The 19,577-nt window shown below is 35.1% G+C and overlaps 1 protein-coding gene across 2 annotated transcripts in view; it reads right to left on the bottom strand.

Annotated features, from left to right (window-relative positions):
* Positions 1-19,577, bottom strand: part of XIRP2 (xin actin binding repeat containing 2) — a 342,362-nt gene that overhangs the window by 107,407 nt on the left and 215,378 nt on the right. For both annotated transcript variants that reach the window (XM_015110283.3, XM_028830809.2), the window contains exon 2: positions 18,341-18,479. In XM_015110283.3, coding sequence (XP_014965769.3) covers positions 18,341-18,479 — 139 coding nt within the window. The remainder of the gene's footprint in view (positions 1-18,340; positions 18,480-19,577) is intronic.

The raw sequence follows: 19,577 nt of genomic DNA, 5'->3' as shown, positions 1-19,577 counted from the left end.
AAAAAAGAAATGAAAGAAATATATCAAAGTTCAATGGGGCTTGGAAGAGGAAAACCCAGAAGAGGCAACTGAACTATCCTTGCAGTTTGACTGGGAAGTGTCTACTGCCTCATCCATTTTTTTAACTGACTAAAAAGCCATTCATACTTTGCTTCAATTATCATTTCAGTTTGATAGGTCAACTTCTCATACTCTTCAAGTCTCAATCATTTTAAAAAAGTATTCTGTCAACAAGTCATAAAAATAAGGATATAGCAAACTCTATTTGATACAATGTTTTGCAGAGCTTATCATTTAAATTTATGTCTGTGAAGCATAATCTATATCCAATTATATTGTTGTTAAAATGGGAAATCATATATTCACTCAAATGGTAATCATTGAATATCCACTAGGCACTGAGTGTGCAAGTACAATTTGCCTTGCATCTAATAATTTGAAAAACTTGGAAACATTATAAAAACTTTAAAATAATTCACCTTAATTATAGACATATCTTACAGAAGTGTTCTAAGAATGCACTTTCCCTAGCTGGCAAATTAAACCTGTGTTTTAGATTGCTGTTAAAACTAGTGCCATTTTGAGTGCTATGCAGTGTGGTAAGTTATTTTCATGCAGTATTCCAGGTAATGCCCACAACATGCCTAAGTGATTGCTATCATTAACTTTACTATTTTAAAGAGTGAGACACTGAAGCTTAAAGTGTTTAAGTAACGTTTTCAGTGTTGCATAACTTGTACATGCTCAATACAGGATTTAATTTTGGGTTAGCCTATCACCACAATTCATGTTCAACTATAGTATCATATTGAGTCTCTATATGAAAGTGCGTACTCTCCTATATTCACAAATTAAAACCATGCTTAATGATTCTTAGTATTTTTCTTGGTTGTGGTAAAATGAATCAATTAATTGAATCATTCAACAAATATTTTGAAGCACATTCCACAGAGGGCACATATGGCTATGTAATTATGAATAAGGCAAACAAATAAATCATAATACAGAGTGAAACATACCAAAATAATCACATAGACACACGCAGAAGTTGCCTGCGAAATAGGGGGAAAGTTTGCATTTGGGGGAGCAGCCAAAGAGGAAAATGTGGGGTCATTTTATCTGTGACTTTCATACCAGTGGTACAGAATACCCACCTTTTAAAAAAGACACCTAAGAATTTTCTATTTTGTAGAATCCTGTGCTTCTCACACTGATTACTTGGAGTGGTGGAGTCGCGGGGTTAAAGTGGAGAACAATTCTCGATGGACTTCTGTTCTCTTATTGTAATGACTGCTCACCTGTCTAGCATTGAGGTTTTTGTTATACTGTTTTTCTGGTCCTGATTAATTATTATTTGGTCTATCTTCTTGTTCTTCAAGTCTGGGTTATATTGAGTATAAAAGCCATCAAATCTATTGTCTTGAGGAAATAAGAGATAGTAAATATTTTTTTTCTTTTTACCTATCCCAGGTTCATGCCTGGGACCTCTGTAACAAAAGACATATTAACATGAGCAAAGCATACAAATGGATTTAATATAAGTTTTATGTGACACAGGAGACTTTATAAGGAAACGAAGACTCAAAGAATTGGTTGAATGTGAGTGTTTTTATGTGTTTTTATGCTTGGTTTGAGGAGAATGAAAAATTGTAGAGAACTAACAGCACAAAGGTATGAGTTGAGTGCAGTAAACTGGGGGAGGGGTGGGGGCAGCAAAATCTGTTCTAGATTCCTCTCTGTGTCCCTGTATCTTTGGAGACTCCAAAGGATGCTCTTCTCCTTTTGGTATGGGGAGCACACATCTCATGTGGAGTTTTCATGACCTATTTCAGAACAGAAGGTCAGACAATACTTGCTGCACATGCTGTTTCTCAAATTCCTTCAGCTTAAAATATTCAATATGCTGGGGTGTCATATGTTAGGGTAGCATGTCCTGAATCCATCTGAAACCCAAGCACACAGTTGGGACATTTCTCTCACAGAGAGAACTGCCAGTCACATGTAACTTACTTCAAGAATTATTGAAGTTGAGTTACAAATTTGACAACAGAAAAAGTGAATTGATATTACCTCTGCAATCACTTGACACCTTACTAACACACAAATAGCTTAGAAAATATCTTGCCAGGCTCAAGAGCTAATTCCTTTGAAATCTGATAAGAAATTGAATTTTTTTAAAAAAACAGTGAAATGGTTCCTTTGTCCCTAATAATCCCATAGCAACATCCATGCACCCAGTTTTTTTCCTTCAGTGCCACAATTTGCAATTGCCTATTTCATTAAGATTTATGTAATTATTGTCTGCATTCTTAGCCAGAACGTAAGCCCCATATGGGCAGAAACCACATTTTGAAGCAAGCTTCTTTTCGTTTTGAACTGCAGCTTGCACTAAGACTGCATTTTAACATTTGTACTAAGAGGATGATTTGAGAAACTCTGGGCCAGACCATAAAAGTTGGGAATTTATCGAGGATGTTTATGCATGGTTGCATTGTCAGTGCCAATGCCATACATATAATTGGTGTTAACATCCTCCCTTAGAATTGAGATGACTATGCTCCTTAGAGAATGTTTTCCTATCATCTTTCTTTTTTTGTGTTTTTAAAAATAGATTGGGGTAAAAGTACAGTTTTGTTATACGGATATGTTGTGTAGTGGGATATCTGGGCTTTTAGTTAGCCTTTTTGTGCCCCAGAATTTATTTCCTGTTATTTCTTATTCTATTCTATGGCCTGGCCTCCATAGGAATTCAGCCCATTAATACTTAATAAAAGCCTTCTTTTTTGCCATTAACAACTTCCAACATCACTTAAGATATCTGAATTGCATCCTATAAGCCTAATGGAATGCAAACAATTCAGGCAAAATCTATGGTAACTGGGACCCAATACAGATTGCTTAGTAGTACTATGAACATTGAATTCATTTCTTTGCAAACCTGTAGAAGAATCTAGACTTTGCTCTTCAGGTGGTGAAATATGCTAAATTGAGCTAAATCCCAAAACAGGATTTTTGAAGTTGTAGGATTTTATGTTAACCTTTCTGTAAATACTCTATTCACTAATATTTTTAAACTTGCAAGTCTCTTGCAAATTTCCACTAAATTAAAAGGAAATTGAGATAACAATAATTTCTAAAATATATGGAATTAAATATCCAACAAAAGGCTAGTTTCACTGCCCAAATCACTATATTTTAATATGATAGTTTATATTGCAATACTAAATTTAAACCTGACTTTTTATAGCTTAACAATTCTTAAGAATATAGGTGTGCCAATCATAATACTATAAATACTTTAATATATTTACTTAATCAAAAAGTTGCCCAATGTCTTAAGGATTTTTCTCTATTTTAAACAATAATACAAATAACACATCAACAATGCTTTCTTCCTTTAAATTTTAAATAAAACACAACAACATATCAATGCATCTCAGACACTTCCTATGTCATACCAACCTCACTATCTCATTCTTCTCAATTTTACCTTATATTTAGGTAATGGATGAATCATGATTTATTTAATCATTCACTTATATAATTGGCATTTAAATTGTATCCATTTTTTTCTAATAAAATCAATACTGCAATAAATATCCTCCATCATTGATAATTGTACCCATATATAGTATTTCTTTTGAATAAAGAGATAAATGCTGATGTAGAACTGGTTGACATTTTAAATTTTAATTAACCCTGTTAAAATGTCTCCTCATGTGATCATACTATTTTTATACTACCACCAACAACATATGAGAGGGTCTGTTTCTTTATACACTCCACAACTACAAATGGTTACACAAATTTTTTGGCCATTCTGATGGAAAAAATTACACTTAATTATCATGTTAATTTTTATTTCCTCAATTATTAGTAGTGCTACTGATTTTCTTTAAGGAAGAAACCATTTTCTCTTCTTATTTATTTCTTTATGTCATTATTTTAGATCCGGGGGTACTGGTGCAGATTTGTTACATAAGTATATTGTATAATGCTGAGATTTGAGCTTCTGTTGAACCCATCACTCAAATAGTGAATATAGTGCCCCGTGTTTTCATATAATTCGTGTCCACTTCTAGTTTTTTTGTTGTTTGTATACTTTGCCCAATTTTAAATTTGGTTGTCTCTTTCTTGGCAGATGCTTCCTATATATCCTGGATATTAATATGTTGTTGGTTATATGCACTGTAAATATTTTATTTCTGTTTTTCTAGTACTTGAACATTAGCTAATATATTATTGCAACAGAACAAAGTTTAAATATTTTGATGATATTGAATCTTATATTTTATTTCTGTTTTTCATTTCAAGTGTTTCTTATAAATTCCTTTCTTCCTCTGAAGTCATATATATTTCCCATATATTTTCTAATATTTCTTGTAGTTTTGAGTTTGGGATTTTTATACTTAGCTTTTAAACCATTTGGAATAAATTGTGTACATAATGAAAGACAAGATTGAATTTTTCTTCTAATGACAGACTATTGCCTAAGTACTAATTCAATGACTAATCTATCCATTTCCAACTCACCTGAATTGCCACATATTTCATAAACTAAATACCCAGAGTATGCAGAGTTCACTTTCTAATTCATTCTTGATGTTTATGTGGACATAATTCTGCCTTCCTACACTTGTTGATTTTTATATAGCCTTTTTCTTATGTTTATTGTGATTTTTGATTGTGAGCACATGCTCACTGAAACTTTTTATCTATGGGACTTTTTTGAGACCCCAGCTGAAAGCATATGCTTCCAGAAAGCATTTGTATTTTGCTTTCGCTATCTGCATAGTGAATCCATTATAAATTAAGTTACAGGTTTGAAGCTTTCAGGATCTCACAAATATGTGAATTTGGGCCTCAATCTTGAATTAGGTTGGGGTGAGAGTCCCTAATTCTTGAGTCAGGAATTCCTGGGAGATAAAATTATTTTCCACCCATTCAGACCAAAGACTGAGGTAAGCATATTTTTAGTTTATCCTTTCACTGCTATATGTACAGTCCATTGTGTTATTCAGCTTCCTAAAGCATTAGTGATCCAACTTCCCATCCTAGATGAGCCCAGGGCCTAGTATCCTGAGTCAATTGCATGCTTTCATCTATTTGATTTATCAAAGTCCTTACCATCCCAGATTAATATGGAAACTAACAGTTTCTGGGCTTGCTCACCTCCCTAAAATTGTACTTTCACTTTGTTCCCAGTCTCAGTGGATTTCCTTTACTTTCTTAAAAGATTATTCTTTATTTTTATTGTTACATGGTATTTTTTTCCATTTAAGTCTATTTCCTTTCTGAGAATAAAATAGCCATATTGACTTTCTTTTGGTTAATATTTCAATATTTTACAAGTCCATTTTGTGTTGTATATGCCTAACTTTTTCTAATATTCCAATCTCACAATCTTGTCTTTCCACTGAAGAGTTGGGGCATTTACATTTATGAAGACTACTAAAATAGTTAGAATTATTTCAGCTATATAATTTTGCAGTTTTAGATACTCTAATTATTCTATGCCTTTCCTTTCCTCCCTCCCTTCCTCTCTCCCTCCCTCCCTCCCTCCCTCCGTTCCTTCTTTCCTTCCCTCCTTCTCTTCTTTTCTTTCTTTCTCTCTCTTTTCTTTTCTTTCTTTCCTTTCTTTCCTTTCCCTTCCCTTCCCTTTCCTTCCTTCCTTCCTTCCTTCCTTCCTTCCTTCCTTCCTTCCTTCCTTCCTTCCTTCCTTCCTTCCTCCCTCCCTCCCTCCCTCCCTCCCTTCCCTTCCTTCCTCTCTTTCTTTTTCTTTTCACTTTTGTCACCCACACTAGAGTGCAATTGTATGATCTCGACTCACTGCAACCTCCACCTCCCGGGTTCAAGCAGTTCTCCTGCCTCAGTCTCCCAAGTAGCTGGGATTACAGGTGCATGACACCACACCCAGCCAATATTTGTATTTTTAATAGAGATTGGGTTTCGCTATGTTGGCCAGGCTGGTCTTGAACTCCTGACTTCAGGTGATCGCCTGCCTCAACCTCCCAAAGTGCTGAGATTATAGTTGTGAGCCACCGTCCGTGCCCAGCCTCTTTTCCTTCTTTCTTTTGAAGTGTTCAGGGTTTCTATTTTTTCTCTAGTCATTAAAAAGTTAATCACTGTATTTGTATTTTTTAATTTTTTACTCCTAAAACTTTAAAGTAAATACTTAAACTGATGAAGGTGTAAAGTTGATCCTTTAATTTTTGCTCTTGAAGAATACTTGAGAATGGTTTGATTGATCATCTACTTTCTGCGTTATGTTATTATTATTTGATATTTTAGTTCCAATTTGTTTTAAATCCCTGTGTCCAGCCTTAGGTCACTTATTCACTAGACCTCACAGAACTCAGAAGAGCCGTTATTCTCACCATTACAGTTTATTACAGCCAATGCATACAGATTAATTAGCAAATGACAAATAAGGCATAGGGCAGAGTCTGCGAGAAACAAGACACAAACTTCTAATTGTTCTCTCCCAGGAAAGTTCTACAAATGGTCCTACTTTAATTCTTTCACCAACAACGTGAGACAAAATGCATGAAGTATTACCAACCAGGGAAGCTCATTCTAGCCTTGTTGTCCATAACTTTTGCTGGAGGTTGTTCACACAAATATGGAGCATCTATGTGGCTGACCTTAGTTACTCATTCTCTATTCGCTCTCCCAGAGACCAAACTGACACAGCATGGTTCAAGGCCCCCATCGTAAATCACATGTTCCGCATAAACAATCTGACCTGGATAAGTGCCCCAGGTTCACAAAGACACCCTTATCAGGCCTGATATTCCAGAGCTTGGAGGTTGTTTCCCAGGAGCTGGTTCAGAGACCAGTCTTTTCTTTGGAGATACAGGGTTTGCACATCCCAAGCCTGCTAAGTTAACCCTTTCCTCCACGCTGCCTACATTATTACTATTTTATATAGGCAGTTGGTTTGTTCAGATTTACCCATATATTCAGCAATTTCACTGGCCAATATATTTTCTTCTATCTCAAACTACTTTTCCTGTGATATTGTTTGTTTCTGCTTAAGCATATTTCTAACGATTTCCTTTAATGAGGGTTTATTGATAAAAACCTCTGTTTTTTTTTTTTTTTTTTGAGATGGAGTCTCACTTTGTCCCCCAGGCTGGAGTGCAGTGGCGCGATCTCGGCTCCCTGCAAGCTCCGCCTCCCGGGTTCACGCCATTCTCCTGCCTCAGCCTCCCAGTAGCTGGGACTACAGGCGCCCGCCACCACGCCCGGCTAATTTTTTGTATGTTTAGTAGAGACGGGGTTTCACCGTGTTAGCCAGGATGGTCTCGATCTCCTGCCCTCGTGATCCGCCCGCCTCGGCCTCTCAAAGTGCTGGGATTACAGGCGTGAGCCACCGCGCCCGGCCTGGTTTGTTTTAACATGTGTGTATTTTGTCCTCATTCTTAAATTAAAATTTATTTGGATATAAAATTGGAAGTCAAAAATTATTTATCTCACTATATTAAAAATATAGCTTCATACCCTTTCAGATTCGATTTTTACTATTGAGCAGTTAGTTACCAGTTTGTCAATTTTCAAACTTAAATTCTTTTCTCTCTTTTAATTCTGTTTCTCTTTTCCTATAATTCTGTCGTACTGTGTTCTTTCACTCTCTTTTGTTTAGAGGTATAGACTCTTCATTTACCATGACAGGTCTTCATTATGCATCCTGCATCTGAGAGTTAGGTCCTTTAAAATTCAATTCTATAAACTGTTTAGTCATGTCTCTTTGAATATTTCCTTTCTTCCATTCTTTAACTTTGGGTTTTCAAGTAAATATACATTAGAATCTTTATTGTGTCCTTCCTGCCTTTTAATCTTGCTTTCATATTTGCATAAATTTATTACTCTGCTTTATATTCTCTATAATTAATTTCTTTTTCTTTCTTTCTTTCTTTTTTTTTTTTTTGAGACAGAGTCTTCCTTTGTTACCGAGGCTAGAGTACAGTGGCACAATCTCAGCTCACTGCAACCTCCTGGATTCAAGCAATTCTCCTGCCTCAGCATCCCAAGTAGCTGGGACTACAGGCATGCGCCACCATGCCCAGCTAATTTTTGTATTTTTTAGTAGAGACGGGGTTTCACCATGTTGGCCAGGCTGGTGTTGAACTCCTGACCTCAAGTGATCCACCTGCCTCGGCCTCCCAAAGTGCTGGGATTACAGGCGTGAGCCACTGTGCCTGGTTCTCTATAATTAATTTCTTTGAATTTATCTTCTAGGTCATTAATTCTCTCTTCAGCAATATACAATTAGTTATATAACACATCTGCTGTGTTAAAAAAAACTTAATATTTTTTAAATTGTCTTCGTTTCTTTCTCAAATCTGACTGGCTCTTGGTTTCTATAATATGTTGTTTCAATCTTTTCTTTTTCATGATATACTTTTAAAAAATATTTTAATCCAACTCAATATCTTTTGAATTCATTTACAGTTTAATTCTGTGTTCGCATTTTCTATTGACTCTTGTTCATGGTGAATTATTTTCCTGTGTGTTTGTAAATTTTGGAATTTGTGTTAATGGTCCACCATTACAGATTGTGGTCCTTCACAGTGGCAATCTGAGAGGTGTGAAGGTGATTCCACTTTATTCCTGTCATATACTCTGCAGCATAAAGAATCTACAACAACCTTAAGTTAATTTCTCAGTTTGGGGCTCCCTGAATATTTCCGGCAGTACATTTTGTGTGTAATTCTGCATGCATGCAGCCTTATAGAAGACTTTTTGCTCTGCTTCCTTCTAACATCCTGAGTTGCCAGTAAAAAGGTTGACTCCAATTTGACATTTGACATTCATTTCTTTTTTTGGAAAGATGCCCTTTTCCCATATCTGGACATTTCTGGGATTTCATATTAATAAAGGATCAATGAAAAATTTTATTCTATAATTTCACTGCGTATGTTGCTACTTAATTCATTGGAACACTCTGGTCCATTTTATTTGATGGCTCCTACTATATATTTTTTCAGCTCTGAAAAGTAAAATTTTTCCCAATGACTTCTTTAATAATTCCCCTTCCTCTTTTCTTTCAATTCTGCTAATTGCACTCTTTCGTGAAATCAACAATTATTTCCCCTTCCATTTGGTGGGGAACATTTTTGAACTTCCATTTTAATTAGTGCTGTCTTTAATTAGCTTAAAAAAGATGAGAATTTACAGTAGGAGTGGGAATTGTAGATAACAAGAGTATGGAAATGAAGGGCTATAGTGGATTTAATGTTTAATACACGTATATAGAATATTATTGCATATAGTGTTATTCATTATTTTCCATTAGGAATTCTAATTGTTTTAAAAACTATAGATAGAATAAATTATTCTTTGGCATGGCATAAGCAAAAAACACCAGGAATGAGCAAAGATAAGGTTGTCTTTTGATGCAGTACAAGGATAGCAATTCAAATATCCACAGCAAACTGTCAAGAAAAACAGTTTCCAATTTCCAATGCAGCAGTTATTTAAACTCACCAGAATTCTTAATTCATTAAAAAGTATGGTCATCTGAACTTCCACTCATTGTCTAAGTTTTAATCTGAATTATTCTATGCAAAATCTAGGGACATTAAAATTTCTTAATAGTTTCCCACATACAATGTAACTATGAAGCAATAGGCTTCATATTCTGATGCCATATCCCAAAAGGCAATATGTCATTATTAGGGATGAAGAGTGAAGATATTTAAGCAATGAGTCAGAAGTATTGTGAAGTGATGACCTAAAAAAGATTTGGAGGTGATATATCAAGTTCTTCCCTGATGTGTATGGAAAGCAATGGTCTTACCACGTCACTAGAGAATGATTACATATCTCATAATAAATCAGAAACTATCTAGAATGTTAAGTGCTGAAATATTAAACAAAACAAACTATTAACAGAGTGAGTTTCCTATTGCGTTTGGCAAAATCTGATTTTTTTTAAAAGATGATCTTCAAAAAATAGAACAACTGGCTGTTTGTTTTAGCCAATACAAAGTTATGTGGTATTCTTCAAGAATTCCTGAGACCCTCTGGCTAGGACTATGTGTACTCTCATGAGTCCTCATATACTATTTCATCAGTTAGGAAGTTGTAAATAAAGAATCATAACAGTGACATGCAGAATTTATTCATAGAACATTATTTTAGCCCTATCTCCATATTTATGGCTGTAGAAAAAGAGCCAAAAATAGAAACACATGGCTCTTTGTAAATGTAACTTCTCAAAGACAAAAGTTTATGTGTTATTATTATTTGTGTTTTCACATTTATTAGTAATAAGTTATTCTTATATTGCTTTATGGATATTATGTACTTTAAAGGGCATGTGAAACTACATTAAAAAGAAATGTTATGTTTAAAAGTTAAAAATTTATAGTTAAATTTTATTTCATATAATGAAGTATTTCTAATATTAAATGTCTATAATGAATAATGTAGAGAAAACAGACATTTTAAATAAAAGTATTTGGCTTAACTCTTGAAAATAAAAATACATTAAAAACTTTAAATATTTTGAAAATTGAATTTTATAAACTAACATTGTTAATTAGCTAATTTATGTAGTGTCTTTTTTTTTTCTATTCCCCATGTCTGAAATATCTGGAAACATATAGGGTTTCTCTAGAATATTGTGTGCTTTTTTTTTTTTTTTTTTTTTTTTTTACCATGGTGAAAAATCACCAAATATTTCACTCCTTTAATTGGCAAAAATTGTTAAAATATGTCAACGAGCATATTTTTCAGAAGGAACAAGTTTTCCTTTTCATGCAAACCTGTCTTCCTAACCTGGCAGCTGAGTCTAATTAACCTCAGCTGGAATTATTTCACTCATAGCTTAGAATCTAGCACCAATTCTGGCCCCAGCTCAAGGGGCTATGAAGACATTAATTGAAATGAGCTGTTAAGCACCAAACATATGGAAGTGCCCCTATTTTCTTCCAAATTGCTTACTTTCCATATCCCTTCATGGTTTTGCTGGATCTACTTGGAATTTCCACCCTTTCTCCTATCCCTCCTTCTCACACATGCCTTCTTTCTCTTCTTGGTCAACTCCCAGTCATGCTTCACAAACACTTTAAAAACTCAGCATTTCTATGAAGCATCTGTGGGCCCACGGACATATGTAGTTGCTTCCTGTATCTTTTACTGTAGCACTGTTCATCTCTTAGTGTTGACATTTGTTTATGAACCTGCCACCTTTCTTAAACTATAAGCCACTCAGGGTCAGGGTCTGTGTCTTCACATACCTATATCCCCAGTGCCAAGCACAGGGCCAGGTCCATAGTTCCTGTTCAGTAAATATTTGCTGAATTTATAGATTTTACTACTGCTCCCATTCTGTGTTTGCCTCTGGTACCAAAAAGAATTCATTAGTAACTGAATTCTAGCTACTTATCAAAAGCTTCATAAAACTGCTTTATTTTTCCCACTTCTCTTCCTGCCTTTGTTTCTCCATTCCTCCTCTCCATCTTTTTCTCTCTCCCTTCATCCTTCCCTCCCTCCCTTCCTCTCTCCTTTCCTTCTTTCCATTTTTTCAAAACCACTGCCCCAGAACACTGAGTTTTTTTAGCCATGCCCTCATCCTTAGTGACTGGGCTTTTTATTCTTAAACTCAGTCTTGCTAGGATTGTATCACCAATACCTGTCATCAAACTTCTCTGGCATAGCACCTTCTGCACTTGTGAACTTCTAACGTCTTTATTTTGGAACACTGACAGTCACATGAGCTATGCCAACCTGAATAGATGCATGGAGTCATGAACTCAGTTTAAGAAGTGGGATTCTTGTATTTCACGTTTGTACTGACATTCTAATTTCAAACCCATTAGGTAACACAAGTTCCATGTACCTTTCTTTCTTCCTTTTTTTTTTTGTGTGTGACGGAGCCTTGCTCTGTCGCCAGGCTGGAGTGCAGTGGCACAATCTCGGCTCACTGCAACCTCCACCTCCCGGGTTCAAACCATTCTCCTGCCTCAGCCTCCTGAGTAGCTGGGACAAGAGGTGCATGCCCAGCTAATTTTTGTAGTTTTAGTAGAGACGCGGTTTCACCATGTTGGCCAGGCTGGTCTCAAACTCCTGACCTCATGATCCGCCTACCTCAGCCTCCCAAAGTTTTGGGATTACAGGCGTGAGCCATCACGCCCGCCCTGTACCTTTCTTAGAATAACAAATTCCTGGTTTGGCTCTCATGTGTGGGTTCCAATCCGTCAGTCAGCCCTGTGGTTCTACCTGAACTTTTTGCCCTCTGCTCTTCTTTCTTGGCCTATTCCCTGTAGAACAGAATAGAACAGTACCAGAAATCCACAAGGTGCAGACTGATAAACCAGGGTAGCAGTGGTTCCACACACTTCCCATTGGTGAGAGTGGCAAGATATGAGGATTTTACTGCTATATGTTTCCTCTATCTTCAAGTGACTGCAAAAACCCAGCAGTATAGTTGCTCCAATTAGAGGGCCTGGGATCAGAGAACATTCTGCCTCAAATCTTAGGCGATACATTTGCCTTTAACAAAGTATAACTATGTATATTTTCTTTTTTATATTTTATTTTTGAGACAGGGTCTCACTCTGTCACTTAGGCTGGAGTGCAGTGGCATGATCTTAGCTAACTGTAACCTTGAACTCCAGGGCTCCAAGGATCCTCCTGCCTTAGCCTCCCTGGTAGCTGGGTCTACAGATGTGTGCCACAAGCCCAGCTAATTTTTTATTTTTTTGTAGAGATGGGAGAGTTGCTATGTTGCCCAAGCTGGTCTTGAACACTTGACCTCAAACACTCCTCCTTCCTCGGCCTCCCAAAGCACTGAGAATATTTACTTATTTAAGTCTTTGTTTAAATGTCACCTTCCCATGTGGTTGATTCTCACCATCCTAATTAAAATTACAAATTTCCATCACGCACCATTCCCTCTATCCTGGCCTATGTTTTCTATAGCACTTGCTGTCTTCTGATATATCATTTACTTCTTCATTATTTTATCATCCAATGTATGTATCTCCTGTTACAAAATATGCTCCATGGGCAGAATTTTTTCTTTTTCTTTTTGTCTTTTATTCATTGATGTCTCCAAGCACTTAGAATAGTACCTGGCACAAATAGGCACTCAATACATATTTGCTTGATGAATGAACAGATGAATGGGCAAATGAAAACAGCACATCAAAAATATTTGGTAGAAATACGTACACATTTCTGACATTCTACAATCAGAATATTAAAAATAATATATTTAGTTTTTTCCAATTTCAGGGTGAATGAATGATTTTTTAAAGGTATACTTAAATTTCTTGCTATCTTTCTTTGATGGCCTCATGTTTTAAAATTAAATATGACCAAGTGCAAGCTCAAAATGAGTTCCTGGGATTTTGGAAATTTTCCAGCATTCCAAGGTGCTGATTTATAGTTACCACGTGAACGACCTCATGAATAGACCTTTCATTACATATTCCTCAGAATAGCAAACTCCCAGCTGCCCCTTCCTACTGGGCCATGACTTAACTCTGGAATGTGTTTTGACTCACTGACTATAATAGTGACTAAAAGGAACATGTGGGAGTCATCAAAAATCTGCAGGTGGACCCGACTTTAAGAAAAAGAAACACTTAATTGGGTAAGCAGATTAATTAGAGATGATTACTGATATAAAAATTAGATTATTTTACAAAGGCCATCACCACAGAATTGTTTTAGATGGTGATCCACTGACGATATTTTTCCTAATGAAATGTCTCCTATATGAACTAAAATAACATTATTTGGGGCATGAAATAAGGTAGAGTAGGTAGGGAAGCAAGTCTGCAAGCAGAAGCGAGTGCTGGTAATCCTGGGTCCACCATCGTGTGTCCGGAGACCAGGTGTCGATGGTGTTAGCTGGAACTACTCTGTGATTAAATATCTGATTTACTTATAAGTTTCCAAAGAAGCCCTCCCTGTTTCATTAAAGAAATGGTGCTGTTAATTTTAAAGTCGCCTGTTGCTCCATTTCATTTAACTTTGTTAATCTTAGGTATTCAGAAAAAGGTTTGCTTCTGACCTGAGGGGATTCATATTTCCAAGACAATGAAGCCCTAGAAAAGATGTTATGGGGGAAAAAAAAAAAAAAGTAAAGCCTCACTGTAGTATTTCTGTTTCTATGATAAAACTATTGCTTTATCAGCACATTGAAAAGGGAACACAGTTGAAATTATATTTTTCTTAATTTTATCACTAGAAAATACTAAAGAGAGGAGATCATCCCCAGCTCTCGAAGGCAACTTTTTAATATGTGAATTATTGCTATTTACCTTTTATCTGTTTTGCCAACATGAATTCTCTTTCTGCTTATACACATACATTTCAATAAAGGTAAATTAGCAGGTAGAGGATCACTTAAAATGAATAGTTAACATCTGGATCAACTCTCATGAAAGGTTGGACAGTTAGCTCATGGGACGAATGTCAGCTTCCAATATCATGACAATTTACATGTACATTACTTAAAATTCAATGAAATTAGCAATTATGTTGGTCAGCTGCACTAGCTACTTTTTAATTGCGTAATAGCCACACGTGGCTAGTCGTTACCATGTTGGATCGCACAGATATAGGACACTTCTATTATCATTATCACAGAAGTTTCTTTTGGACATCATTACTCTAAAATGTCTGATTTTAAACAAAAAAATAAGATATGTAAATGTCAGTCACACAAATACATATATTATACATACTTCAGTATTTTAGAAACATTAATGACTGGAAGGATCCCCTCATGTAAAGAGCAGTAGAAAACTGAAAGAACAGATGTTCAGTTTGTTTTGTGAAACCTGCCAGAGGAGATGAATGGCCATTATAAGAATAAAGAATGAATTTAGTTTTAATCGAGCAGAATAAAAAGAGAAAGACAGTAGGTAATTTCCAAGGTTTATTGCAAAAGCCTTGGAAAAGCGACTTTGAATATATATTTTATCTTTTGGCATTTTACATGTTGATGACTTAGAAGATTAAAATTAAAATTATGAGTTAGAGAATAAAAGTGAAGAGCAGACAATTGTCATATTAAAAAATCCCAAGTCATATAAATTTGATGCACATGACCCATTCAATTCTATACTATTTGAAGTATTCCTTGATCCAGAGTTTTTCAGCAGAAAGAGTAGATTTTTCAATTCTACATACATGTACGTCAAACGCCAGTACCTAAGACTTCCAGTATTCACTTTCCAACTTACTGGTCTTAAAATATCTAAAAGAAATTCAACAAATCATATATATATATATATATATTTTTTTTTTTTTTGAGATGGAGTCTCGCTCTGTTGCCCAGGCTGGAGTGCAGTGGTGCCATCTCGGCTCACTGCAGCCTCCACCTGCCAGGTTCAAGCAATTCTCCTGCCTCAGTCTCCCGAGTAGCTGGGATTACAGGCATTCACTATCATGCTCAGCTAATTTTTGTAATTTTAGTAGAGATGGGGTGTCACCATGTTGGTCAGGGCTGGTCTCAAACTCCTGACCCTAGGTGATTTACCCACCTTGGCCTCCCAAAACGCTGGGATTACAGGCGTGAGTGACTACGCCCGACCCAACAAATCAGATTTTTATATTAGTATAATACAATTAATCAAATCATTTACACTGATTGATTTCTTTCATATCCCATCATTATCAAATTACCCACATTTGTCAAATTATGGATTTACTATGCTCGACATTTAATGTCATACGATCTAAGTCTTCCTAGAATCATTTTAACAAATGTTAGAGTATATTTCCAAGAAAATGTGAATGGAATGCACCAACATGCACACGGGAGCACTATGGTTTACTTGACACCAATACATAAGTGAGGAAATGGAGTAAATGAAACAGAAGTGGTGAGAGTAATTGTCCACAAACTGGGAACCTGGGAGTGGCTCATCGGGCATAAAAAGAAAGGCTGGGGAAAATCATAGCACCTTTCTGTGCTGTTCTGGTCCTGCAGCTGAAGATATTGGAGTGGAAATAATCTGACAGGCATTGCTAGTTCTGTCCTGGAATGGAGTTATCAATTCACACTGTTTACTAAATTTTAAATATGCAGGATATTAGGTAGTTGCACTTAAATTATCTATTACAAGTGTAATTTTAAAAATCTACTGTTTTTCATATTACTACAAATAAATACTGCCTCAATATGAAACTCTTACGGCTAGTTAAGATGTTTAACTAATATATAAGGCTGTCGCAGTCACTCATATAATTGTATAAACTCTGAAATCTTTCAGTTATCACACTTTATTTAGAAACAAGTGTTTATCTTTTTGGAATAAAATAAATCTTTATAGCAAAACAGCAATATCAAAATGCTCTTGTTTTGTAGGTTTCGTCCAGTTTAATTTGCATGCTGTCCAAGTTAACTAAATTAAGTATTAAAATAGTTTATTATTGTTCCAACAGAGATAGAAATTTGGGGACCTGTGAAAGAATGAAAAGGATCCCATAATGAAATAATTTTGTTTCTTTTAAATGTATTGATACATAGGAATTAGAGTTATTGTGCAATATACAGATAAAATGAAATTAAAATTGCTGCTATGTTCATCCATCTTGCAGATGCAATTTTCCCACCTTGTGTTTGCAAGTTTACTTCTTGTTATTGTCAGTGTAACTGGAAATGTGTATTTGAGGTTACTTTTAAATTTAAGTCATATCTTGACAGTAAATAGTGGTTACACTCCAGAATACTTTTTCTAAGCTTTTAAAATAAAGAGGCCTTTGAAAACCTTTGCATGGAAATCAAAGAAAACACAGACGAGGAGAAGTAAGATGTGATGAGTGGAGTTAATTATCTCGTGTAAGTTCGATCAGTTTGCCAAACTCATTTTTGCCTCCCTATGCTAAGCTCTCCACAGGAAAGAATCATCAGAATATAAATCATTCCTTGAAGCTTCTCTTTTCTTGGCCTCTGCTAATCTAATTCTTTTGCATTCAGCCAAGTGCCCATAAAGTTTAATCACAGGCCAGAAATATGTGGAGTAAATTCCTCAAGACTGATACTAATCATATTAGGATATTAATTGGGCATACCAAAATGAATTGAAAGTGAAAAAGAGATTGAAATCTCAATTTACATGTATTTAGAAATCCATGCCCAGGCCATCATTAGCAAACTCCCCTTCACTGTTTCTACACCTGCCTCCCACTCCAAATTACATCCTTATACCAAACGGAATCGGAATGGGCTGAACCACATGTAAATTCCCCTGAAAATCAGTCTGTTCTGTCACAGTGTACAGCTTCTCAAACTTTAATGTGCACATGAATCATTTGAGGATCCTGTTACAAGCAGATTTTGATTTAGTAGAACTGATGTGAGGCTGAAGGGTCTGCATTTCTAATAAGCCTCCAGGTGATGCTGATGTGCTGATTCGCAAACAGCTTTTTTAAAGTTTTAAAGCAGAGTACTATTTGCTTTTCCACATTGTGAACTGTAATATTCCAAAGACTTTCCACATTGCTCACGTGGACTGGTGACTTAACAGTTTGCTACAAATATTCCAAATGATATCTTAAAATTTGTACTAATTATGATCTCTAACAAACACCACAAATACTACAATAGACATTAGTTGGTTAAAGAGGAAAAATCCAGAATGTGTCTAATCAGAAATGATAAATAAGATCTGTATTTTCCAATAAATTATTTATATTTTTCATGTCTGTCATTGTTGAAAATGATATTACTAGTGTGATTTCTAACATATGAGCTATTAACTTTTTAATGATATTTGTTTTTTTGTTTTTTTTTAAATTTATTTATTATTATTATACTTTAAGTTGTAGGGTACATTTAATGATATTTGTAAAGCATTAATCAAATTTATAAGGTTCTGTCTAAAATGTAACACTCTTATGTCACTTTGTATTCCAAATTCATTATGCAAGTTTAGTTTAATTGTCTGAAAAGGAGATGCTTAAGGCATCTTATTATTTTTTTTTATTTTGCTACTGATAGTTACTCCTAGCTCATTCTTTTGGTACCCACAGACAGAAAGACAAGTATGTTTTTCTTTTATTTTCACAAAAGGAAAAGTAAGATTATGGTCAGGTACATTGTTTCAAACTTCTAATACTGAAAATGCTTGTTGTACTGGTTTATAGTCAATTAAAATATATTCTATTTAGTTATAAAAAACTAATTAAAATATAATAAAGATAGAAGTATTTATAAATACCTCTATTTTTCCTAAATTATATTTCCTAAACTATATGCAGTCATTATTTTCCTTACTAATTTTTAAACAAACCCCTCATATATTTTATTTATTAACCACTCATGTTGTACGAGGTATGATCTCAAGAAAGTGTATCAAAATGCTATGCTAACCTTCAAAGATGTGGCTGCGACCACTTTCAGGTGACATCTTGTCACAAGATGTTTCCTCGCCTTTCTCAGAATCCTCCAGCTGGCTCCCAGGGTGACTCTTAAAAGCTGGCGAGCACAAACTTCGCTCAATTTCCACTTCCTGTTAGAAGACATTAAAGGGTTGTATGTTAAAAGCTATCAGTAGGAAACAGATGTGTTTTTTAGGGGGGATAGAAGGCAGGAGTGAGAGAGGGAGGGAGTTTCTATCGTGAGTGATGTTTTCCAATATGCTTCGGGTAAAATTTTGATAACTTCGCCAAGAAATGCAAACATATATCTGAACGCTTAGTTTACTTTTCTGCCACTTTTCTGAATTAGCCTTCCTTTCATGTGTGTGTGTTTTTTACTCTCATAAAAGAGAAAGAGTGGAAATAAGGGTCACAATACAACATAATATATGTTAATGGATGCAACTTTCTAGGCCTGAGAAATGTTGATGAGGGAATTTCAAAAAATAGCAATGTATCAACATTATATGCTGAAGACAGAAGGAAATGAGTTTTTTTAATGTCATGCTCACCCTATAATAATAACCTGAGCAATTATAGAGTTCCCCAATTACAAATCCATTCAGCCAGCATACAGTGAGTACAGTTTTTCAATTCATAAAGATTATGAAATTACTTCTTGAGATAGTAATTTAAAGGTGAAGAGATAAAAGATTCCCAAAGAAAGGAAGTATAAAGGATATTTCCAACATAGAAAGTCTAGCATTCCTTATTGTATAGGCCAAGTAATGTAATCAAATAAAACAAACCAAGCCAAGTAGACTAAATATTTTGAATAAAAAGTTGCAAAAAGTAAATGACCCAAGACAGTTCAAGAAGCAAAAGTCTAATTTTTACTATGTCAAGTAATATGTTGAAAATGTTTTCAACAGCTACACCTAAGTTAAAGATTTTCATACAGGAGGTCACACAGTAGTCTCCCTGTAACTGCAGTTTTGGTTTCTGCAGTTTCATTTATCTGCGGTCCACAATATGAAATGAAAAATTCCAGAAATAAACCATTTATAAATTTTAAATTGCATGCTCTCTGAGGATCACTCCATCTGCCCAGGACATGAATCATCAGTTTGTTTGTCCATACTACCAACCATGATTCACTTAGAAGCCGTCTTGGTTATCAGATGGACTATCATAGTATTGCAGTGCTTGTGGTCAAATCACTCTTATTTAACCTTTATTACAGCATAGTG

Source organism: Macaca mulatta, chromosome 12 (assembly GCF_049350105.2).
Source record: "Macaca mulatta isolate MMU2019108-1 chromosome 12, T2T-MMU8v2.0, whole genome shotgun sequence".
Taxonomy (NCBI): Eukaryota; Metazoa; Chordata; class Mammalia; order Primates; family Cercopithecidae; genus Macaca; species Macaca mulatta.
The sequence above is the reverse complement of the archived record's forward strand: the minus strand, read 5'-3'. Positions and strand labels throughout refer to the sequence as shown.